This window comes from Pinus tabuliformis, chromosome 6, assembly GCF_031772625.1.
Source record: "Pinus tabuliformis cultivar Carrire ecotype Pingquan chromosome 6, CPIR1, whole genome shotgun sequence".
NCBI classification, from domain to species: Eukaryota; Viridiplantae; Streptophyta; class Pinopsida; order Pinales; family Pinaceae; genus Pinus; species Pinus tabuliformis.
The window spans coordinates 2,059,863,776-2,059,890,483 of record NC_142292.1 but is presented as its reverse complement, the minus strand read 5'-3'; the positions used below and the strand labels follow the sequence as shown (position 1 = coordinate 2,059,890,483).

At 40.0% G+C, this 26,708-nt stretch overlaps 1 protein-coding gene across 1 annotated transcript in view; it reads left to right on the top strand.

The window, feature by feature from the left end:
• MCM9 (minichromosome maintenance 9) overlaps nucleotides 1-26,708 on the top strand; it is a 429,077-nt gene that overhangs the window by 196,196 nt on the left and 206,173 nt on the right. Inside the window, exon 15 of the mRNA XM_089412073.1 lies at nucleotides 9,992-10,108. Coding sequence (XP_089268199.1) covers nucleotides 9,992-10,108 — 117 coding nt within the window. The remainder of the gene's footprint in view (nucleotides 1-9,991; nucleotides 10,109-26,708) is intronic.

Here is a 26,708-nt window from a genome sequence, read left to right as displayed (position 1 = left end):
CGTTGAAGGACCAACAAGAAAAGTATAAGAAGAGGCTTGAGGATCAGTTGGAGAACACACTGAGGGAGACCAGTTAGTTCGATTTCTGGACCGGGGTTAGCTGAGAAATTCGAACTAGTGGTTTGGAGAGCAGCAAGAGGCAGCAAGTAAGGCACAGAGAGTCGGGAACAACACCAGAAGACCAGCGCAGAGGTTGGAGAGGCAGACATAGAAGCAACAGACTATGCAGTCACTGGAGGGCATGTGTGGGTGACGTAGAGAGGCCCAGTGCTGACGCAGAGAGGCAGGAGTTGATGCAGAAGATCTGGGAGCTACGTAGAGGTCAGCTAGCCTAACGCTGAGATTGGGATAAGTGCTATAGAATTTTCTCTTTGTTGGGTAAGCCAGTTTGGCACCCAATTGTACTGAAGAATTGCTGAATAATAAAATCCTCTCTTGCTGCACTGGTTTTCCCACATTGGGTTTTTCTGGGAACTGTTGTCCAAAATATCTGTGTTGATGTGTCGATTCTTGTGCATGTGTTTTTTTCTGTATTATGGTGTGATATCTGGAACATAATTTATTTTAATGTTTACTGAAGGATTTTCATAAATAACTTACTGGAAAATAAGTAGGTAAAATAAATCAGTGGTTGCAGTGATAGAATTTTCACATGGTATTAGAGCAAATAAGTAGAGACAGGAAGGGAAAATCAATTATGGGCTGAGACCATGATGAAGAGGCATCTACGTCAGGAGACTCGCACAAATTTTCAGAAAATTGCACAAGAGAAAGTGATTTCGATTTCTCTATGTTGGCTTCCAGGCTAGAAGAAGAAGTGGCTTGTGTGACTAGCTCTGCATCATCAGAGGTATGGTATATAGACAATGGAGCCTCTTGGCATATGACGGGAATCCAGGAATGTTTCTCAGATTATCGAGAGGAGAAGATGAACTTTCAGATCACCATGGGGAACAAGGCAAAGTGTACTCCAGTAGGGAGGGGTACCATAGTTTTTCAAACAGAAACGAGAGAGTGGTTCCGTGCTACCAATGTGCTGCATGTACCAGGATTGGGGATGAACTTACTTTCCGTGTCGCAACTTCAAGGCAAAGGCTATGACGTTTTCTTCATCAAGGAGAAAGTATACATCAAACACCCAAGCTGGAAAAAGAAAGTGCAGATCAAGATGAAAAGTAACAGTTTGTACAGACTATAACTAGAATCACTAATGGCACTAATAGGCAGTCATGGAGACAAGGATTTGAACGAACCATGGCACAAAAGAATGGGACATTTGCACCATGGGGCTCTGAGAATTCTCAGGAGCACTGTAACAGGAGTTCCGAATCTTAGTACGGAACGAGATGATGTATGCAGAGGATGTGCTCTAGGAAAGTATGCCAAAGCAGCTTTTTCTAGAAGTAAAAATAGGGCCAAGAGTGTATTAGGATTGATACACTCAAATATCTGCAGACCCATTTCCACTAAAGCTCTTAGTGGTGCCGAGTACTTCCTCGCCTTCATTGACGACCACTCAAGGAACACTTGGATTTATTTTCTAAAAACCAAGGACGAGGTTTTTTGTCGATTCAAAGAGTTCAAGGCTCTGGTGGAGAATCTGACTGGGAAGAAAATAAAAGTTTTGCGCTCAGATAATGGTGGAGAGTATGTCGATAAGGACTTCACTGATTTTTGCACTAAGGAGGGCATCAGAAGAGAGTGGACAACTCCTTACAATCTGGAGCAGAATGGAGTAGCAAAAAGAAAGAACAGGACTATTGTAGAAGCAGCTAGGGCCATGATGTATGATCAGGATATGCCAAAATTCCTGTGGGCAGAAGCATGCAACACAACAGTCTATGTTCAGAATAGAACTCCTCATCGGGCATTGGGCAAGATTACTCCAGAGAAAGTCTTCACAGGGAAGATGCCTGAAGTCAGTCATTTTAGGATATTTGGGAGCTTAGCATATTGCCGCATACCCGAAGAAAAGAGGAAGAAGCTGGATCAAACTGCAGAGAAAGGATATCTAGTGGGATATAGCGAGAATGCTAAGGCATACAGAATCTATCTTCCAGGGAGTAGGAAGGTAGTAGTTCGACGAGATGTGAAGTTCATGGAGGACAGGGCTTTCAGAAAATCTCGAGAAATGCCTTCCGAGGAGCAGTCAAAAGAGGAATCGTTGGTCAAACCTCTTCAACCAACGAAAGAAAAGAATTCTTCCTCGGGTCAGGAAGAATCACAGGATGAGGAGGAGATAACAGAAGCACCTGCTGGCAGAGGAAGAACGAGCAGGGAACTTCGTCAGATTCTGCGAGATGCAGAGGACTTCATCGGTGCGCCAAGGAACAATAAGAGGGAGCGAAAACAACCAGATAGATATCAGGCATTAGTAGCTCAGGATGGGGAGCCTGCCAGTTTTCAGGAGGCAACTCAACATCAGGTTTGGTTGGATGCGATGGTAGAGGAGTACAACTCCATAATGGTGAACGATGTCTGGGAGGTAGTGCCAAGGCCTCAAGACAGATCAGTGGTAGGTTCGAGATGGATCTACAAGATCAAATACGCTGTAGACGACAATGTTGAGAAATACAAATCCAAGTTCGTGACTAAGGGGTATGCTCAAAAGGAAGGAATTGACTACGAAGAGACTTTCGCCCCGGTAGCCAGGTATACATCTATAAGAACCGTGATATCTTTTGCAGCTCAGATGGGGTGGGAGATTCATTAGATGGATGTCAAAACGACATTTCTGAACAGAGTGATAGAAGAAGAGGTATATATTGAACAACCTGTTGTCGCACGAGTGTCTCAATAGCGCGACAACGCTCAGAGTAAGGGCTTTCACTCTTGAATCCTTACTCACTCTGTTTAGACTCTCCTAGACAAGTCAAGGGGGGTAGTCCCTAGGTGAATAGATGAGGATAGCCTGTGAAAAACAATCTCTAGGAGATTTTAATGATGGATAATTTGATGAATTTAAATGATTAAATCAGATTGATAGATTAAACGCCAAAGTAAACAAGACACGACCACAAGATAGAAACAATTTTAGACTAGTGCCTTCGATATTTGAATTAACCATCAATAAAACAAGCTACCTAGAACGGTTTTCAATATGTGACGAAAAGTGACAATCATAAATAATCCACAAAAAATGCCCAACACTGTATCACGCAAGATATTCTAGATTTAAGACGATTATCGTTGACTACCCAAATCTAGATTTAATAAATTTTCTTCAACAACCAAATATGATTAAAAAATGTTTATTGCACCTTGACCATAAGAAAATCATAAAAAATGCATTTAATGACCAAATGACACTAAGGAACTTTAGGTTAAAATTTTTTAATTATTTTTTAGGAATTTAATTTAATCGAAGGGTTAAAAAAAATCAAAATCTTTAATGGGCCATAGGCCACATTAAAAATTCTAGAGTTTAATAAAAAAAACCCTGAATTTTATTTTAAATCCTTAGTCACCAAATTTAGATTTATGATTTAAAGTTTTTTAATTTTATATATATTTTAAATGTTTTTGAAATTAAAATCAAAATATAACAAAATAAAAGAAACAAAAATAAAACAAAATCCAAATCTAATTTCTCTTTTTTCTTCCTAGATTTTTTGAACTTTTGATGAATCTTAGCTTAAGTTTAATTTTAATGAAATCAGAAAGAATATACACCCTAGCTAAAACTAAAACAACACATATATCACAATAAAAGAAAAAAAACGCAAAAAATAAAAATAAAAATAAACTACATACCTATGCTAACCCTACTCATATGCATACATAAAAAAAAACTAAAACCAAAATAAGATTTTATTTGCGTTTGGGGTTTATTGTTGCAGGTTGGGTCGATGGAAGAGACACAAGAGACAAGGGAGAAACGAAATACGCAGGGAGGTAGCAGTGTTGGCAGCGGAAGACAGGGTTCGAGCTGCGAACAGAGAGGGATGTGGCAGCAAGGGATGGCGACACTGTGGAGAAGGTGGAAGATCACGCAAACGGAGAGGTGAGGGTAGGATGGATGCTGCGTGTAGAGGAATACGTGAGGAAGAAGAGAGATGCGTAGACAAGCAGAGAAGAATGGGCAGCTGCGTGAGGAAATGGAGCAGCCTGCTGCGTGGAATGGATAGCTGCGTGGGATGGATGGCAGCGGAGGAGTGAAAGCGAGTAGCTCACGGGAGCCACGGGAAAGAAGGCCGAGGGAGATGGTTGAGGGATGAGGGATGGACGCGGGCTTTATATGGTGAATTGATGGAGGGAGTAGCAGATGATAAATGCATAGGAAGGTATGCAGTGAGGGCAGAACTGCGATGAAGAGCGGATGAGGGAGCAGCTGCAGATGTGGAGTGTTGAAGGCTGTGGGAGCTGCGGTAAGTTTGAGATCAACACGCACTTAGGGTTTGGAGGCGCGGATGGAAGCTTGCAGGTGATGGAAGCCTTTCGAAATGGACGTGGGAGCTGGAAAACGCAGTTGTTGCAGTTCAGGTAGCGTGAAGGTTCACTTACCAAGCTAAAGCTACACGCAGGCAGAGTGAGAAGCTGGACAGAGAGCAGACAGGGTTATGGCAGCGAGGGTTTTGTAAAAGAAAAAAAGAATTTCGAAATTGCATAGTAAACCCCAAAAAACCAGGGAACAAATCCCAGAAGCCCTTTGAAGTATTTCTGGAAACTTAATAAAATTTTGAATTCACCTGCTACGAAATTCCCAGATCTTATAATTTTTTTTCAGATTTAATTAAAATATCAAATCCATCTGCTTCAGATTTGACCCTGAAACCCTTACTGAAATTCCAGATTTGAAAACTAAATTAATTCCCTGAAAAATGATGCTGATGGACCTCCAGAGATCCAAATCTTACCCTGCAAGGCCTAGATCTGGTCTCTGCATAGCTTTGAGCTTCAGATCTGTAGCTGCAATACAACAAAAAACACCCAAACAATATACACAATGACCCAAAAAACCCTGAAACCAAAGTCAGAAAACCAAAATTAATTACAGATCTATGTACAAAAATGGCAGATCTATCAGATCTAGGGAGTGTGAGTCCGACTCCGCTCCCAGATTTGATGATCTGTGGCTCTCAACAGCCAGATCTAACGATTTAGCATAGAAAAATTTAAATTTTTTGAATTTTAGAGGAGGTACTAAGCTTGAAACCCTTCATGCATCACCCATAAAAATAATATCTTATGATAAGCCCGGGATCAAATTCAAATTGGGCTCTTTAGAAAACACGGATCGGGAGTTGGCTAATTCAGCCGAGAACTTCCCCGAACGCCTGATGAACTGATAATCAAGAATTTTCCTGCAAAACTCAATTCAGCCGTCAATCATAGAGCGAGAGAACAATAATAAAATTTAGATCTAATAGAGATACCTGCTATTATATTCAAAACTTAAATTACCATTCAAACCCCAGCGACTGAGCAAGATACCTGTACTCAAATCGCTCTTCAGAAAGCTATATCAATGGCCAAAAAGAAATATATGCATGAAAATAATACATCTTACAACATTTCCATGAAGAGTAACACCAGCAGAAGTTAACCCCAAAGTCTTTCTTTATTGCTCATAAAAAAGATTACAAGAGAGAGCTTTTCGCTTAGTACACGATCAAAACATCGGATCCTCTAAACTAACGACTGATCCCCTATTTAAAGATAAATTTCCCAACAGCTAGTTTGAATGATCCTTATCAAAGTGATCTCGACTGTTGATGAGGATCAAAATTTCTTTTAATCTCATCCGTTGAAATTTTAAATATTGAGGAAATTTCGAATTTTTCAATTAAATGCATTTTAATAAATTCAAAAATTAAAATTTTGCATTTATTTCCTCAAAACTTTGACTTTGACTTAACCCTAGGGACCTAAGACATAAAATTTAGCAAAATAATCAACTAACCTCAGTCCCTAGACCTGTTAAGATTTAAGATTTTAAAGGATCCACGAATTTTACTTCTGGAAAATTTAAATTTACCTAGGACCTAGGATCTATGAGGGGATAAATTATTTTTCTAACCCTCAAGACATTTTACATCATGATTTTTTACATTTTTTACATCTCAAGGGGGAAAACCCATTTGAACAAGACCCTCACAGACTACCCATTTCTGCGACACAAATATAATCTAGCAGATCAAGCAATTTGTAATAAAATAACCTAACCAAATAGTTAGGATTATTATCAAATCACTTTTACGTAGTCTCGACCTAGCACACTAGGACTCCCCTAATATTCTAGTGACAAAATCCATTCCGGCTTTGGGGTAAGGCTGAAGGAAAACTCTGCCGACCATGGGTCGGTGAGACAAAAAACCTTCCGGAATGTAAATCGTCACCAGAAAATTAGGTTTACCTAGGCAATTACATACACGACACAGATCTGCTAAGATTATTTACAGTTTACACATGCAGAAAGGGTTTGCATTATAAGATGATGGTCAAGCTGATGATGATAGCTGGATGGTAAGAACACGTCGATCAGGCGCTATCCCTTTTGCGAAAAAGGGGGTGTACTGTTATGGGTCGTTGACACGTAGTGGTCAACACAACCATAGGGCTTTGAGACACATGAGAAGGAGTCTCATGTATGCAGATTGAAGAAAGCCTTGTATGGGCTGCAGCAGGCACCTAGAGCATGGTATGGTCGAATCTATGGCTACTTGCAGAAGATGGGATTTGTCAAGAGTGACGCAGATCCAAGTCTCTACTATCTGGTTGTAGAGAATGAGCCTCTAATCTTAGTATTATAAGTGGATGATCTCTTCCTCATTGGATCATCCAGGCTCATAGGGGACTGCAAGAAGAATCTAACCACGAAATTCGACATGAAGGATTTGGGACAAATGCATTATTTCCTAGGGTTGGAAGTTTAGCAACAAAAGGGGAAGATCTTCCTTGGGCAAGGGAGATCTGCTATAGAAATCCTGAAGAGATTCAGGATGGAGGACTGTTGACCCATGGCTACTCCAATGATCACCAACTGGAAGAAGATTGATGTATCAAAAGACAAGGATGTTGATCCCACCTTATACAGGCAGCTCATAGGGTCCCTGATGTATCTGGTCAATACCAGGCCAGGCATTTGCTATGCTGTCAACACCCTTAGTCAGTTCATGGTGGAGCCGAAGAGGGCGCACTGGGCAGCAACCAAACATGTTCTCAGGTATTTATAGGGAACAATCGATTATGGACTCTTGTACACCAGGAGTAAGGATATCAGATTGAGTGGATTTACTGATGCAGATTGGGTAGGAAGTTTAGTGGATCGGAAAAGTACCTCTGGGTACTGTTTCAACATTGGATCAGGAATGACCTCTTGGTGCAGTAGGAAACAAAAATCCGTGACTCTGAGCTCATTTGAGGCAGAATATATGGTTGCGACCACAACTTCATGTGAGGCCATATGGCTTAGAAAACTGCTTGTGAACCTATTCAGAAGAAATATGGAGGCGACCAGGATCATGTGCGATAATCAGAGTTGCATCAAGCTCTCAGAGAATCCAGCGTTTCACGATCCGTCAAAGCATATTGATATCCGGTGTCACTTTGTCAAAGACTGTGTCCAACGAGGAGCTGTACAGTTGAGCTACACTCCTACATGAGAACAGGTGGCAAACATCCTCACCAAGGCCCTTGGAAGAACAAAGTTTGATTATTTCAGGGAAAAAATGGGGATGATAAAGAATCCATTTCAGTAGCAGAAATGGGGGTGATGTTGCAGTGCAGTAGTACGATGCAACATGGCGAGAAGAGATTGCAGTGCAGTAGTACGATGCAACATGGCGAGAAGAGATTGCAGTGCAGATGCAGTGTTGGGAAGAAGGGCCAATAGTAGCACGAATGTAGAGGGAGTTGTAGTGCAAATGCAGTGTTGGGAGAAAGGACCAACAACAACACGAATGCAGAGGGAGTTGCCCTACGGATGCAACAGTGGCAGAGGCAGAGCCATAGGCAGCAGTCCATGATGCAGCAGTGCAGAGGATGTTGGGCAGGAAGGCCTAGCATTAACACAGGTACCGGTGCCGCACAGTCAGAGTAATGTTCAGTATGGAATATTACTAGAGCACAGTCCTCGCTAAGAGGGAGTGTTGATTTGGGGTGGCATCGGATGTGCTCTAGCCATGAAACTTGGTGGAGAGGCTAAAACACATGAGATCTCTAAGACCCAGAAATGGTTTGGGCAGATTTTAATCGGTTTGAGAGATATTAAAATAATTAATATTTTTAATGGAGCTCCTAAGTCTAAACTTAGGAAAAATAAAATATTAATGGGTATTAATATAAAAATGGGTTAGAAGGTTCCAAAAGGCATGGATCAAGCCAAATCTAACCTTAGCCGTTGATTAGAGATTTAATCTCGGCCGTTGAAGGACCAATAGGAAATGTATAAGAACAGGCTTGAGGGTCAGTTGGAGAACACACTGAGGGAGACCAGTCAGTTCAAAATCTGGAGCAGGGTTAGCTGAGAAATTCGAACTAGTGGTGTGGAGAGCAGCAGGAGGCAACAAGTAAGGAACAGAGAGTCGGGAACAACACTAGAAGGCCAGTGTAGAGGTTGGAGACGCAGACGCAGAAGCAGCAGACTGCGCAGTCACTGGAGGGCCTGCCTGGGTGACGCAGAGAGGCCCAGTGCTGACGAGCTACGCAGCAGGTCAACTAGCCTGACGCTGAGATTGGGAGAAATGCTGTAGAATTTTCTCTCTGTTGGGTAAGCCAGTTTGGCACTCAGTTGTACTGAAGAATTGCTGAATAATAAAATCCACCCTTGCTACACTGGTTTTCCCACATTGGGGTTTTCCGGGGACTGTTGTCCAAAATATATGTGTCGATGTGTTGATTCTTGTGCATGTGTTTGTTTCTATATTATGGTGTGATATCTGCAACAAAATTTATTTTAATGTTTACTGAAGAATTTTCATAAATAACTTATTGGAAAATAAGTAGGTAAAATAAATCAGTTGTTGTAGTGATAGAATTTTCATATTTAGCTCCATTTCATGTTTTGCCATTGGATGCATACCTTTTGGATCCTCTTGGGACAATTCAGAGTTGGCTCTCATAGATTGCGGATTGAGATTGACCACTAGATTTATCGATCTAATAGGATCTTTTGATTGTGCCATCTCGAAGAGATTGAGATCGAGGAGCATTTCATCTTCTGCTGCCCTATTTATTATGAGATTTGTGGGAGATTTTATTGCTTGTTCAGAGGGATCAAGACTCTATCCAATATCTTCTGATACGCAGACGAGACGTGTGTTACTCTTTACATGCAAGAGGCCCTTGGACTTCATGCCGGCATTCTCTAGCCTCCTCTTAGACCTAATATTGTTCAATGAATTACTTCCTTCTTTGCAGTGCTCTTGTCAGCTAGGGTCACCAAGAGATAGACTGATAACAACATTGCCTTTGCCCCCAGATTGTTTGGGGCTTGAGGGACCATTCCCCTCACAGAGACTTAGAGACATTGCCAGGCCAGATCCGTTACCAATAGGTACACAAGATCACTTAGACATCAAGAATAGATTACATCTTCGAAGCAGCAGCACAGTAGTGGGTTCAAATATTCCTTTGACTCTCCCTCAAGGCACCATTCTATTTTGAGTTTCCTGCATTTGACATCAGATGGTATGAGAGAGATCTAGTGGCCCATGACCTTATCCATGGACCCCTTACCTCTGTACATCCCCCTCTCAGTGCAGCCACCTGCATATGGAGTCGAGGGTTATCCAGGTTTTAGCATATAGACCTCATTTCTTGCTTTCCTTCTTGTTCTTTATATAGGAGACATTTTGGTACTCCTGCTTTGTTTTCATGTCATTGTACTCATCAGTCCTATTGACCTGCTTTTGTGGTCATTTGTTGGACATTAATATAATTTTATTGTCCTATGTTATCTACCTTCTGTTTTTGTTGTATATTGCTTGTCTCTATGTGCTACATCCATTCAAATTGTTGAAAGTAAGGATTTTTTTGGTAATTGTTGCAGGTACAGGCAAGTCACAGTTTTTGAAGTTTGCTGCAAAGCTAAGTCATCGTTCTGTTATGACCACTGGATTAGGAAGCACTAGTGCAGGCCTTACAGTGACTGCTGTAAAGGATGGAGGTAATTTCATGTTTTTGATTCTTGAATGTATATGTTCAAAATAAAGTGTAAAACCATGGCTAGTGCTATTATATGTTTTGAGAAAATTTCTATCCATTGATGTATATATATCAAGATATAAGAAGCAATTTTTATGATAAAGACTACTGGCTGTGTTTAAATTTGACTAGTTTATAACTTTAATTCATATGTTTTTTATTAACAGATGTAAGGTAGATAAAAGGTATAGTTGGTTACATTTTGACTTCTGCATTTCCAAGTTTGTTGGGTTACATGTGCTTGCACATTTCAACAAGCATCTTAAATGAACATTGTTATTACTATTTTTTTAGGCCTTATAATAAACATCTAATTCCAGCCCAAAGCATTTAAGTGATGGAACAAAAATGGAAGCCCAAAGCATTAAAGTGATGGAACAAAAATGGAAGCTTGAAGTTCCTCCATTTAAGGAAACAGTTTCCTCCATTCTAGGAAACAATTTCGTTCTTGTACTTGATAAAAAACAGAGTATAAAGATTGTATCTAAAAAATTTCTCTCTCTCTTTTTGTATGAGTTGTTGAAAAATAAATGGTCACATATCATTAACAAACTCTGATATAAATAAGGTTGTATTTACTATTGACGGAAGCATACTTGAAGGAGACTTAACAAACGGACACCACTGAAACTTGTTGAAGAACTTCTTCCGGTGCACAGTATCCATATATATTTTATATAATAGCAGTGATGAAAAGATGAGATGTAATATGAAGTAGACAACAAACCAAAACGGTAAGTGATAAAAATATCCATGTCTTGGTTTTGGCTTGGAAGGAAATTTTGTAATAAATATGGTCCAAAATCTTGGCATTAATATATCAAATAAAGGTCGAAGAAGTAACTTTAATCCTGATTCAGGCTCCTACAAGGGCTTGATAAAAGAAAAGAAAGTATTATCATTTATCTTGTGAAAGGGGCTTGTTACCCACCATTTTGTGAGTGATATCCCTAGGAGAAAATTTTTCTCCAAGATGGTCCTTAGCTAGTAGCCCCTTGCAGCCACCAACTAGCTTGTTGTGCCACTTCTCCGCCACCTGAGCCAGCCATGTGGTCCCTCACCCATCTGTCATGATCGTATGTTTGAAGGTGGGCCTCCCAAACCTGAAGGTATGTTTTGTCATTTGGTAATTGAGTATTTGAGACTTTTGCGCATGAATTAATGGGGGGATTTGGCAGAAAGAGTAGGCTAGGTCTGTGCTCTTATCTCCTAGACCTCTTTTGGATGTTACCCTTGGACCTTAGTCCCATGGGATCTCTTTTATTGGCCTCTGGGTTTTAGGGATGGTACTACATGGGAAACCCTGGTTTTGGCTGCGTGGTCTTGCTCAATGTTGCACAAAGCGCCCCCCCCCGGTTACAAGCCCCGAAGTGCGTCCCGTGCGGAAGCGCCTAGGAAGCTTCGCCGGAAGTGCCGCTTCCGAAATTTTTGCTGCTTCCTGGAAATTCGGAAGCGTGGTATGGAAGCGCCGCTTCCAGGGCTCCGAAGCGCGCTTCGTACGATGCTTCGGGCGTCAGAAGCGTGGCGCTTCCGTACGCTTCCGGAAAAGCTTCGTGCTGTTTAGAAAATTGTTTTTTTTTTCAATTTTTTTTTTAATTTTTGGTGAGTTTGCTTGTTGGGGGTGGGTCCACCTTGGGTTAGGGTGAGGAATGAAGGCAAAAAAAATATAAATATAGCAGATGCTCCCTTATGGTAATGTTAAATTCTTAAAGTAAAAGTGACATTCTCTTTTATTTTTCATTTTCATCCTTTTACTTAAATTTTTAACATTACCATGAAATGACTTAGGATGTTTGAGAGTGGTTCTAGCCTCATTGGACTTCATATGGAGAAAATAGAATTTCATATCCTATTCAAAATTCAGCAGACTTAACAGTTTTCAGGAATTCAGGATCAATGGGATTGTGGCATTTCATTAGATTATATCAAGTATGAAGGTATGCGATTAGCATTTAATCAAGAGCACCAAGCCCTATATGTACCCTAGTGTTGGTGGTGTTAATTGTTGAACTCCTTTGTCACGCGGCACGCCTTTAGCAAAAAATTACCTTTCAATCAAGTCAAATCATTGATCAAGCATCTTAAGCTTTTTCTACCATATTTTAAGTCTTGAATTAGGTAGTTTGATCAAAATTGGGCAATGTTGAATAATATCCCTAGACAATCGAGGTAGAGGCAAAGGCTAGACAAGAGGAGAAGAATCTAGATTCTAGATGGTTGTTGCATCTAAATGGTTGATGCTCGAATAATTAATCATTAATGTACAATGGATGTTATATCTATCTTGATTTATGCAAAAATATGCATGTTTTCATGTCTTCTACAACTAATTTGGTATTTGGGATGTTTGTTTTGAATATAAATGCAAATATATATATATATATATATATAGACGCTTCCGCAGACGCTTCGCTTCCTAGATTTTTGGAAAATGACGCTTTCGCATCCCCGCTTCCAAAAAACGTCCCCGCTTCGTGCAACATTGGTCTTGCTCCCTCATCCACATATATCACTCCCCTTCCATTCATTATAACCCCATTCATCATTCCTCCCACCTGGGTCCACATTCCTGCACTGGGTCCACAAAGGGTTAGCCTTCCCCTTCTCTTTGCCCACATCTTGGGTCAGGCCTGGAACGATGCCCAGAGGTTGATGTGTCAAATTTCCTGAATTTAACACATCAGAAACCCCTACTGCAATATCTGGTTTACTATCTCCTACTTGTTCTTTACATTAACAAGTTATTTAATAATATAAACATCGAAGTAAACACAATTGCAAACTTCACAAATATACAGATCAACAACTGAAATAAACTGAGACACCACAATGGACACTGTTATTTTTCAACAATCGTCTCCGGAAAAACCCAATGCGGAAAAACTGGTGCAACATATAGAGGGTTTGTATTATTAAGCAGATTTCTGAATACAACTAGGGTGCCAGTAATGGCTCACCCTTCAAAGAATATCCTTCACAGTAGTACCTCTCTCCGGAGATAGATATTTCGGCAAATCAGTAACTACAATGACTCCTACTGTTCCTTGTGCTGGACAACGAAAGCTGCTCCAAGCACTCCTCTAGAACTGTGTCAACCTTCAGGTACTATGTCACCCTTCCTTGGCTCTGTGTCAGCTGATCAACTCCCAGCCTGCCCCACAGACACTCCCAGCGTTGGCTCTGAAGCCCTCTTTGACTTCTTCGTCAGCCTCTACGGCTTTTGCATCAGCCTCTACGACCCTCTGTGTCCTCTGCGCTGGCCTCCTTAGCCTTTGCGTCAGCCCTCCTAGGCTCTGCGCTGCCTCTTCCGACACTTTGCTGCGTCTCTTATATGTATTCTTCAGCCTTGGATCAAAATCCCTTGCTAAAATGCCCCTCATTGCAACTGATCTCTATCTTAATTTCCTCAACAAATCTAGCTTTAGAAAATCGAATTCTTGATCTCTCTTGGTGTGTCTCCAACTGACCCTCAAGCCTCCTCTTATACTTTTCCTGTTGACGATTCAACGACTGAGATTAAGTCCCTAATTAACAGTTAAGATTAGATCTGGCTTGATCCTCGTCACTTAGAACTTTCTCACCCATTTTATATTAATACACATTAATATTTTTATTTTCCAAAGTTTAGACTTAGGAACCCATTAAAAATATCAATTATTTTAATATCTCTTCATCTAGGTGGAATTTATCCAAACGATTTCTGGGTCTTGGAGATCTCATGTGCCTTAGCCTCTCCACCAAATTTCAAGGCTAGAGCACATTCGATGCTACCCAAAATCAACACTTCCTCTTGGCGAGGAATGAGCTCTAGCAATGCTTCACCATAGAAGCATCACACCGATCCTTTGCATCGGTCTTCTGTGCTGATGCTTGGCCTGCTGCCCCACATCCACTGCGCTGCTGCTTCTTGTACTGCTGCCCATGACACTGCCACTACCACTAGTACATCTATATTGCAACTCCCTCTCAACATGGTGCATCATGTTGCCCATAGCACTGGTACTGCTAACTGTTGCACTGCAACTCAGTTACCGAGAAGTAAGTAACTGAATTCACCCAAACACTGACATCTTGGTCAGTCTGGAAGCCTCGTGATGCTGAAATTACCTCTGCTGCTATCCTGTGCTCCCTCTGCTGCCACTGCGCTGCTGCAACCTCGTCTGTGCTTCTACTGCGCGGCTGTAGACTTCTGCACTCTAGCACTACCTTGCCGCTCCATCACACCTTGCTCCACCCGACACATGTCATTGTGCTACTGTCGTTAAGGGCTCCCGTAGTTGTATGTGATCCAAGAGTTTGGGCACCTCAAGGATCCTGCCTTAGTTTCTGTAGTCCTCTTGACTACAGCTCTATGTCTCCCCACCTCTTCTCTAGAGGCGCATGAGCACTCATGGCATAATCGTCATCAGTCTCGACATGCTTCTCCGCCTTTGCTGGAGCAACCTTTGAGTCGGAAGCTTCTCCCTTGCCTTTCTTCCTGGGGCATTGAGAGGCATAATGTACCAACTTCCTACAGTTGAAGCACTTGACCTTGGAGATAGCTTTCTTGTTCCTCTTCTGAACTCCTTGCTGTCTCGCAGATGCTAGAGTTGCATCCTCCTCCTCTTTCTTGATTCGAACTCCCTTACCACTACTTCCCGCCTTAGTCAACCTCTTGATCTCTTCCTGTTGAAGAGCTCCCCACATCTCCTCCCAACTGGGGAGAGTCGCTCTGCCCAAAATGCCTTGGACAAATGTCTCCTAGTCCTTGGAGACTGCATTCAGAGCAATCCTGACCATAAAATTTGGATCCGGTGTAGACCCCACGGAAGTAAGCTAGTCACGAATTCCTTGCAACCTGAGAATGAACGAATCTATCTCCTCTCCTTTCTGCATTTGATATGACCTTAGCTGATTTTCCAATAACATCTTCCGCTGCATGGAAGAGCCCTGGTACAAGGTGGTCAAGGTCTCCCACATTTCTCTTACTGTGTTCTTCTCAACAATATGTGGTATGACATGATCTTTGAACCTGTCTAGGATCATGCATTTCGCCTTTGCCTGGGCCTCCTCATACTTCTCATTTGAAGTTCGGTCAACTAGGACAACAACTGTTTTCAAGGCATATTCCTTGATGCGATGTTTATCCAGGATTGCCAGGACCCTGGCCTTCTAGATGACAAAATTGGAAGCCCTGTCCAATCTGTCTTGATCCCTCAATCCGTTCACTGCCATCTCTGCTCTTCTCTGCTAGACTCCCTCTGAGTCCTGATTTCCCTCTTGGAAATCCTCTTGCCAACTGTCGAATCACTCCTCTCCAATCCCCCTTTGCTATTGCAACTTGGATCTGGATTTCTTGGCGAGAAATTTGTCAAGGTAGTGCTTCTCTCTACCTTGCTTCCGTCTCCTTAGACACTGTTCTACACTGACAGAATCAACATCTCACCAGCTCCTCAAGGTCGGCACAACTCCCTTAGCCCCGACAATTGAAAAATCGGAGCCCTTCTGGCTCTGCGCAATCACATTGAGAGTTGGATCAGCTCCTTCTGGCCACTGTGTCAATCTTTCTTGGTTGAGAAAGATGACCGGGCATTACGTAGGCCTGATCTGCCCCCCCTCTGCCTTTGTGTTGGCCTGGACAGCTAGTGCAACTACTATGTGGGCTCCTCCCAGCTACTGTGTCTTCCTCTCCTGGCAAAAAATGTTGACGTAGGCACTGTGTGAGCCTCTGCGTCACCTCTTTGCATTGGGTCACCCTTCCTTCTGCGTCTTTAGCTCTGGAACAACGCTGTCTCTCGGGAGTCGGGACAACTACTTCTCTATTGCAAACTCTCAGATTTCCCGGCTGGTGCCTTTAGTCTCCTATTATCTGCAATCCCTTTGATACCATGTGAAAATTCCTGAATCTAACACATCAGAAACCCCTACCAATCTGGTTTACTGTCTCCTACTTGTTCTTTACATTAACAAGTTATTTAATAATATAAACATCGAAGTAAACACAATTGCAGCCTTCACAAGTATACAGATCATCAACTGAAATAAACTGAGACAGCACAAGGGACACTGTTATTTTTGGACAATCATCCCGAGAAAAACCCAATGCGGGAAAACCGGTGCAGCATATAGAGGGTTTGTATTATTAAGTAGATTTATGAATACAACTAGGGTGCCAGAAATGGCTCACTCTTCAGAAAATATCCTTGGCAATAGTACCTCTCTCCAGAGACAGATATTCCGGCGAATCAGCAACTAGATGAACAATCCTACAGTGACTCCAGTTGTTCCTTGTGCTGGACAGCGAAAGATGCTCCAAGCACTCCTCTAGAATTGTGTCACCCTTCCTCAGCGCTGCGTCAGCTGATCAACTCCTAGTCTGCTCCATAGATACTCCCAGTGCTGCCTTTGAAGCCCTCTTTGACTTCTGTGTCAGCCTCTACGGCTTCTGCGTTAGCCTCTACGACCCTCTGCATCCTCTGCGCTAGCCTCCTTAGCCTCTGCGTCAACCCTCCTAGGCTTTGCGCTGCCTCTTTTGACACTTTGTTGCCTCTCTGATATGTATTCTTCAGCCTTGGATTGAAATCCCTTGCTGAACTACCCCTTACTGCAACTGATCTCTAACTCGATTTCCTCAGCAAACTCAAACCCAAAAAATCGAATTCTTGATCTCTCTTAGTGTGTCTCCAACTGACCCTCAAGCCTCCTCTTATACTTTTCCTGTTGACGATTCAATAGCCGAGAATAAGTTCTTAATCAACGTCTAAGATTAGATCTGGCTTGATCCTCGTCACTTAGAACTTTTTCACCCATTTTATATTAATACACATTAATATTTTTATTTTCCTAAGTTTAGACTTGGGAACCCATAAAAAATATTAATTATTTTAATATCTCTTCATCTGGGTAGAATTTTTCCAAACAATTTCTGGGTCTTGGAGATCTCATGTGCCTTAGCCTCTCCACCAAATTTCAAGGCTAGAGCACATCTGATGCTACCCAAAATCAACATTATGTAGCTAAAAAGAAAAGAAAAAACATAATTGACCACATTCAACAGGAAAATGTATCACAAAATGCAAAAGATGGTTGGGACAAACACATTTAGCACGTGGGAAAAAGCCAACACATGAGCTCTACCCCATTTCCATGGCCATCACCCTGGTTTCTATAGGTCTTAGATGAGCCTCTTCTATCATTCAGGAACCCATGATTGTCCCAACCTCTGGTGGGCAATGAACCACCCCACCTTAAAGGGGGTATCCACTGCTATACTTTACACATCATGCTCTCACTCCTTGAGCCCTGAGTAGTTAACCAAAGAAAAATCATAAAAGGAAAAAGGCATATGAAGAAGGGTGGAAAAATCAAGGCTGGGGTAACTCATGTACCACGATTTCTCCCTCCTATACATTATTTACCCAAGTGTGGGCTTCCCTTTATTAGCTACCCTTGTACCTTGACATGTGACCTAAGATTGCCCCTTTATCCCCTACTTCGTTCATTACTTTATCACATGCCACCACCATTTGAAGGATGTACCAAGGACATACTATCCCCTTAAAAGTAGAAACCACCTAATAAGGTGCTTGGTTAACCCCTTTGGAGCTTGGAGACATTAGCACATGCCAAAGCCCATTATGGAAGGGCATGCCATTATGAAGTGCCCACTTGTTGTCCATGGTTTGTAAACTCTTTAACTTGATTTCTTTAATGACTTGGTATACTGGAAGGCAAGGGGACGCATTGGATCTTATGCAGGATTGCAGATGGTCTCCATCTTGGGTTTGATCTCCCTATACGGGATCCTAACCCTCTAGAGGGAGACATTGGCACATGTAGGGTGTGTGTAGAGAGCCATGGGCCTCCACAACAGTAGACAACATTCCATAGATCCCCGGACACATTCAAAGATTGCTCAAGATTCACCTATTGTACGAGGAAGATGCACCTGGTTCACTATGCCCAGCTGGCCCTACAATTATACCATGCACTTGGCAGATGACCCAAGAGCTGTATGATGATGTGGCATCAATTATACGATCATCCGAGCCCTTACAGATGGTCTACAGGCATATTCGATTTGTTTAGAACACTTGTGTGCCCCCACACCCATTTGGGAGCACCACAGGTTCATTATTTGGAGAGCAAGGGGTCAACCCCTTGGTCACTGCTTTTGGGAGTCCTATTTCACACTATGACACCTATGGACTTCATTAGGCCTCATCTAAGGCCCAACGACATGTGTTGTTGATCATTCGATCTCTTGACATACTTATTCTTTTGATTATGAGCTAGTTTGGTGGGCTTGTCACCAAAAGTTTGTTATCTTGTACATTATTTTATTTTAAGGGCTCAATTAGGCCTAATTAGGCAAATCAAATTCATTTGGACATGTATAAATACAAGTGATGTGATTTTATTTTAGCATCATCACTTGGATTCATCATTAGCTCTTGTGAGAATTTCACTATTTTTGGAGGAGATTTTTTGGATGAATGGATGAATTTTGATGTTTGGTTAAATCTTTTGTCTTGGAGCTTCTCTTGTTGGAAAATTTGATGATTGGATATATTCTTCTTGCATGTAAGTACCTTTTAAATGCTATTTTTTTTGTGTGATTTTGTTGCAACATGACGCTGGGAATTTCACTATTCTAGTGCTTATTTACTGTATCAATTTATGCGAAGTTGTGGAAATAAAGTTTGTAAATGGCGTTGTATCATGATTGGGCCATGCAATGAATGAATGAATGTTCCTAAGGATAACTATTTCTCTTGATAAGTCATCGAATTATGCTAAACAAAGTATAAAGACTTTGAAGCTGCTTCAAACTAACACTAAGCCTAGCGAAGTGTCTATTGAGAAATCTAGGGCATTAGCATTAGATGATTTCTCTTCCATTTGTGATTGCTTGTGAATGTTTTTTTTTCTTATATTAGAATCTTCTTCTTGTTAGATTATTAGTGTTCTTTTTCATCAAACAGTAACCAATGCATGAACATAAATAGGCAATAAACACAGAATGTAGGCTATGAGCCAAGGCCAAAACCTTTCGCTCTTTGAGAGTGTTGACCACTATGTGTCAACGACCTATAGCAGTACACCCCCTTTTTCCGCAAAAGGGATAGCGCCTGATCGATGTGCTCATGTCGTACAACTATCATCATCAGTTTCACTTCCAAGATGTTATGTAAACCTTTTCTGCATGTGTATAATGTAAATAATCTCATCAGATTTGTGTCGTGTATGTAACTGCCTAGGTAAACCTACTTTTCTGGTGACGATCTCCATTCTGGGAGGTTTTCTATCTCACCGATCCATTCTCGGATGATTGACAGAGTTTTCCTTCAGTCTTACCCTAAAGCCATAATGGATTTTGTCACTGGGATCTTAGGCGAGTCCTAGTGTTTTAGATCAAGTCTATGTAAAAGTGATTTGGGAATAATCCGAACTATTTGGTTAGGTTATTTTATTACAAATTGCTTGGTCTACTGGATTATATTTGTGTCGCATAAATGGGTAGTCTGTGAGGGTCTATTACAAATGGGTTTTCCCCCTCTGAGATGCAAAAAATATGAAAATCATGATGTAAAGTGTCTTGAGAGTTGAAAAAATAATTTATCCCCTCATAGGTTAATTAATTAAATTTTCTGGCCAAAAATTAATTAAAATCCTAAGCCAGGAATTTAATTAATTCTAGGTCTTAAGTAAATTTAAATTCTCCAAAGGCAAAATTTGTCGGTTCTTAAAATTTAAATTTTAAGAGGTCCAGGGACTAAAGTAAATTAATTACTTTTATAAATATTAAGCCTTTGATCCCTAGGGTTAAGTCAAAGTCAAAATTTTGAGGAAATTAATTCAAAAATTTAATTTTTGAATTAATTAAAATGCATTTAATTGAAAAGTTCGAATTTCCCCAATTATTTAAATATTTCGACGGATGAGATTAAAGAAATTTTAATCCTCATCAACGGTCGAGATTGTTTTGACAAGAATCACTCGAACTAGCCGTTGGAGGATTTATCTTTAAATAGGAAGTCATTTGTCAGTGGATCCATTTGATCTTTGAGTCGTGTGCTAAGCGAAAAACTCTCGTGTAATTGTTTTTGAATAATAAAGACAGACTTTGGGGTTAATTTTCACCAGTGTTACTCTTCATGGAAATATTATAAGATGTGTTGTCTTCATGTGTAATTTTTTTTTTAGCCATTAATGATGGCTTTTGAAAGTGTGATTTGAGTACAGGTATTTTGCTCAGTCGCTGGGGTTTAAATCAGTGTTCCACAGGGACGCGTCCCCCAGGGTTGGGTGCGCGCAGCCCTCGCACCCCACGCACCCGGGACGGGGAGTCTCTTGAGGGTGCGTTTCCCCATGCACCCTTTTTGGGGAGTCTTGGGGAGACGCAAGGGGGTGCGTTTCCCCAGTGTGGGAGTCTAGACTCCCCAAGACTCCCCAAAAAGGGTGCTTCTGGGCGTCCCCCTTCAGTGTGGGAGTCTAGACTCCCCAAAAAGGGTGCGCCTGGGCGTCCCCCTTTAAATTTGTCTAATAAGACTTAAAAATAAAAAAATTCAAAATAAAAAATTCAAAAATCAAAACCATTAAATTTTTTTTTTTAACTAAAATTAAAACTAAATAACTAAAACTTAAAAGTTTAAAAAAAATTAAAATTAAAACTAAATAACTAAAACTTAAAAGCCTAAACCTAAAAGTCATGAAAGGCAAAACTTAAAGTTAAAAGCTCATTTCATTTCAACCCAAAGTCATTTCCATTTCCACGCAGCGCTGATTTGAATAAGTTATCGATCAATGTATTTGAATATTTTATTATTGATTTTTATTTTTGTTTTTCGAATCTCATGGTATGTATGAATAATAATTAATTCAATAATGAGACTTGTCACTTGAGTATGTCATATGAATGATGTATGTATCAAAATGAATGATGAGGATGGATCAATGACTCAAATTTCAATTGTCTATTTAATATTTTTATGCTTTCATTATTGAACAATGAACAATGAATATCAACTTGAATTATATATATATATATATATATATATATATAATTCAAGTTGATATTCATTGTTCATTGTTCAATAATGAAAGCATCTATATATATATATATATATATATATATATATATATATATACCTCGACGACTCCCTGCACCCCCGAAATTTCCCTAAAATTTGAGGGTACTCCCACACGTCCCCCCTGTGCATCTCTCCGCACCCGTGTCTCCCCGCACCGGAGTCTTGGTGGAACATTGGTTTAAATGATAATTTAAATTTTGAATGTAATAGTAGGTATCTCTATTTATCTAAATTTTATTATTATTTTCTCGCTCGTTTTGATGGCTGAATTGAATTTTGCAGGAAAGTCTTGATTTTTAGATCCTCAAGCGTTAGGGGAAGTTTTCAGTTGGACCAGCCAACTCCCGATTCGTGTTTTCTGAAGAGCCCAACTTAATTTGATTCCAGGCTTATCATAAGATTTTTATTGGTGATGCATGAAGGGTTTTGAGCTAAGCACCTTTTTTAAAATTTAAAAAATTAATTTTTTATTTGTGAAGTTGAAAAATATGGCTTTTGAGAGCCTTAAATTATCAGATTTGGGGGCGGAGTTGGACTCACACTCCTCAGATCTGATAGATTTTCCATTCTTTTGCATAGATCTGTAAATTTTTTGGTTTTCTGACTTGGGTTTCTTGAGTTTTATTTTAATTTTTTTTGTATATATGGGTTCTGGGTGTTTTTTGTTTTCAAGTATAGGTTGCAGATCTGAAGGTGAAGTTTGATTTGAAGCTAGATCTAGGCCTTGGAGGGTAAGATCTGGCTTCAAAACCAATTTTTGCAGGGGCATTATTTTTGCAGTCCAAGGGTTTGAAATTTTGTAAATCTGGAAACGATTTAACAAGGGTTTCATTTGATAAATCTAAAGCATAAAAATACATTGCTATGAAATTCGTTTTTCTGGGTTTATCTTGAGTTTTGGGCTACAATTTCTCCACTGCCTGGAGTTTTCCAACAGAAAATTTTCAAATTTGTTTGTTGCTTGCGGTTTTCCAACAAGAATTTTCGAAATCGTTTTGCTGCCTTGGGTTTATTCCTCTCTCCTGGGAGATTTCAATTCTTTTTAGTGCCATATGTTGCTCCTTCAACCTGCAAAAACCCTCACGCATCCAAGCTAACCCGCATTTTCTTTTTTCTGCCTTGTCTCTGGCAGCTCCTTCATCGACCTGAGTCCTTCTCTTTACCCTTCGTCCTTAAAATCGCGACCCCTTCAACCTTGCTCTGCGTTTTTTCTTTCCTGCCATCGGCTCTCATTTCTGCGAACTCTCTCTTCCTATCGATCTGCAACTCCCATTGTCGTTGAACTGTTCTTCCTCCCCTTGCTGTCGTCCCTCTTCCATCGGATTCCATACACCGCCCAAACCTGCAATAAACCCTGCAAGAAAAAAGAAGCCCGCTGCCATTCCTTTCTTCCTCCCTCCTTGCTCGAGCTTGATTTGCTGTCGAGTTGCTGTTCTTCCCGTCTGCTGGACTTGCAAATAAACTCCCTGCCCTCCCGTCGGCTTGCAGATCCCTTTCCTCGCTGCTCCGTCTCCTCATTTGCTGCTGCTGCCGTCGAACTCACCTACAAGCACATTCGACTTTTTTATTTTTTAAGTTTCATTTGTTTATATTTCTTTTTTTATGATTAGGTTTGTAGGTTTAGTTCTTTCTTTTTAAATTTTTGATTTCATTTAAATAAAACTTTAGTTAGATTCATTAAAATTTTAAAAAATTCAATTCTGTTTTGGTTTTTATTTTTGATCTTTTGATTTGATTTCGTTCCAATTTTTTTATTTTTTATTTTATTTTTAGTTTATGATTTTAATTTTGATCCAAAAAATATAAAAAATTCTAAAACTAAAAAATCATAAAAAATTCCAAAACCCTAAAAAGTAAAACTAAAAATAAAAAAGGGCCTCACTTCCATTTTTATTTTTTCATGTGACTTTGAGACCTTCTAAAAAATTCAAATCAAAAGTAATTTTTCGCATTTAAAGATTTTAATGTGGCCTTTGGCCCATTTTTTTTAAACTCCTTTTGATTTGTTTTGGTCACATTAAAAAAATCTTAATTGATCATTTACCACATTAGTCTTGCTTCATAAAACTTAGCACATCAAAGAATTTTTCCTAAGGACTAATTAAATTATTAATCTATAGTTCCTTCTTAGTGTTCTTTTTGTGTGTTAAGTTTAGAATCTCAAGAAAACTTTTGTGGTATTAAGCATTTTAACTTCTCCATAGTCAAACACACTTAAATTTTTTGTATCTAAAGATTGACTATAGGAAAGTGGTAAATTTTCCTAGATTTGGGTCACTAAGCATAAATCATTTTAATTCTAGGATTGTGAATTGATTAGCATTTAAATTTCATGTTTTTTTAAAGTATTTGGATCTCTAGAAATTTAATTGCTAGAATATTTTGCATCTATTGAAATTGATCGTCATTACTTGAATTATTTGATGTTCGTTACACGTTAGATATTTTGCAAAATATTTTCAAGTAATTGTTAAAGTACTCTGTTTTGGAATTGTAATAAATTGAATATCGTTGTTTCCTAAGTGGAGTATTTTTGAACATTTGTTGACATTGATATTAAATTGCAAAGAAGTTTTTGTTCTCTTTGAGCTATAATTGTATCAAAAAGATTTGAAATAGGCTCGTGGTTTAATTGTAATATTTTTAGGGGTTTATTTTTTTAAGTCTTCATCCAGTAAAGCAAACATTTTATGTTGGTGATTAAGGGGTTTTGCGACACAAGTGTTTCCAATCCTCGGGTCTAGCTTCATCTCATCATCTAGTGCATTTGTATATAAGTTTGCTTTGCATAAATAAATTTTACTTTCAAGCATAAGCTTGGTCGATAGAGATCCATCCATCTTTGCTTGAGAAGCCTGCTTTTAATAGTACTTAAGACGATGACCTTGCAGTCGTCAGAGCCACAACTCTCTGCAGCACCAGAGGCACCGGGTATGTTAGATTTTCAGGAGAGGTATCGTTAATCACACCATAGTGTGTTTCACCTTATCTTCTCTCTGCCAATTGCTACGAAATCAGGCTCAACACAGAAAGGATCGAAGGATTCAAATTTAGACTGGCATTTAACTAAAATTAACCACGATTCTTGCATCTCATATTAGATTTAGGATCTGCATTTCATATAAGATAGTCATTCATCTAAGCAGTAGTTTCTAATCGATTACTTGGTCTTAATTTCCCTAGCAAGATCGTTGACTCCATAAGGCATCGGTATCAATCGTTTAAAATCTAATCAAATCCTATAAGTCTTGCTAAATCTTAATCAAGTACTTGGTCACTTCACTGTGTCTCCTGAACTAGTTGGTTCCCAACTAGTTATTCTTCATTCCATTTTTCCATAGGGTCTACCCCCTTAGCCTGCTGTAGGGAGACAACTTAAATAGAGAGATTGGGGATCAGGGTGATAGCCCCCGATCTGAGCCGTTGTTGTGGTGCTTAGACATTTTATGCGACAACAAAGAGGAAAACCTGCATAAATTCTTCTTATAGAGATTCCATTTGACGGATACCAAGATCAAGACCCTTGACCTATTAGCCACTCCAAGACCAAGGCATTAGTTCTCTGACTGTTTTCTCCTTCCTCCTTTCGGTTCCTCTTACACATTTAGATCATCTCCTTTCTAAGCATAATGCCATAGCAACGAATTGTAGACATACTTGAGATGGCACTGAACCATATCACTGTATTATCTCGAAACTGTCCTTATTGTAGTAGCACCAAAGCATTGTAATACTTCACTTAATAGCATCTCCTTCATGTCGCTGAATTGTGGCTTCTATATATCATCTAGCTTTGATATAGATACTCTCATTTGAACTATATCTCTCTGCTGTAGCATTGATACCTTTACCCAAAGATCCAAACTTCTCACTGTCACTGTCTATCTGAAATTACAGAGAGACATGTCCGAATTTCTTCACTGTGGAGATCCGAATTGTTGGAAATACTAAGAGGGAGGGGGGTGAATCAATATTTCTTTTCAATTGTTATTTTTACCAATTAAGATCACTTATAATTAGAACACAAAATGAACAATGATAGAATAATAATTTTATTAATCAATGGCGAGGACTCCAATACTCTTTACAATAAATCGAGTACAATAATAATTAGGACTCCAACCCTAGATGAAGACATCAATCTTCAATCCACCAGGCTCCAACCTGTACTTTGCCAAGCACTGACTTGGATTTCACGAGGCACCAACCTCTAGGGCTCCAACCCTATCTCTGGTATAGGGTCCAACCTGGTCTTTTGAGGACTCCTATCCTCTAGGGCTCCAACCCTATCTTCCAAGGCACCAACCTTGTCTCTATGAGGCTCCAACGTCTAGGGCTCCAACCATTTGTCAAGATAAGTTTGATAATTGTTCACGGCTCCCAATATCTTCTTCAACGAGCCTTGTCTATCTTCAGCAATGTCTCCTCCAAATCACTTCATCAATGACAGCTTTGTCTTCTTAGAAGGTTTCACTACTGCGCTTCATATTACCCAAAACAAAGGTCTCCAAAGTTACTCCATGATGGCTTCAGCAAAGCATCATGTCTCCCAAGGGTGCCTTCAAAATGTCAGCTCCAAGAAGTCTTCAAGGTATCTTTTATATTGTGCCCCAAGAACTCTACAAGAGTTTCAAATACTTAGGAACCCCATTAAAAATATTAATTATTTTAATAAAATACAGTCCGGGTGGAATTTCACCAAACAATTTCTGGGTTCTTTAGAACTCATGTGCCTTAGCCTCTCCACCAATTTTCATGGCTAGAGCACATCCGATGCTACCAAAAAATCACACAAGAGCCAATGTTTAACAATGTTCCTCCAAAATGCCTTCACGGTATTGTTGCACAATAGATCTACTTCAAACAAGACCCAAATTACGCTTCCGAATAATCTTGGTGCTTGCCTTCAAAGAAGTGTTTGGATCTGCTTCGAAATACTTCAACTCTGTCACCAAGCTGTTAACCAATAGGTGGCACCAAGAGATGCTTTTGGTTTGCTCCAAAGAATGTCACTAGGCACAAACTGTGAGACACTACAATTCTGTAGTTAAGAGTCGCTGTAATAGGTCCGAGTTATTAATGTTTGACACACTTGTCACTGGTCTTACTAGTCCAAGCTCTTATTTTGTCACTTTGTCCGAATATCTGTGGTGTGACTGCCTGTATGTTATGGTGTCGGATTTATGCACCAGATATAGAAGGTCTGAGCCACAAAATTTATGCACCAGGTATAGAAGGTCTGCGCCATAGAGTGTATGCACTAGGTTCGGAGGTAGTAGGTCCGAGCTGCTGAATGAATGCACCAGGTTCGAGTTTGAACAAAGCACTGTCTTTCAAATCTTCCACAGGGATTGCAGTAATGTAGTTTAGTGTTATCTCTTTATTAAGCCCAAACAAATTTTGGAACAACTTTTTCTGTTTTTAAGCTCCCTCTCCTTTGTGCTATAGAGTTCATGAGTTGTGAACTATCTTCATTGCTCTGTATGTGCT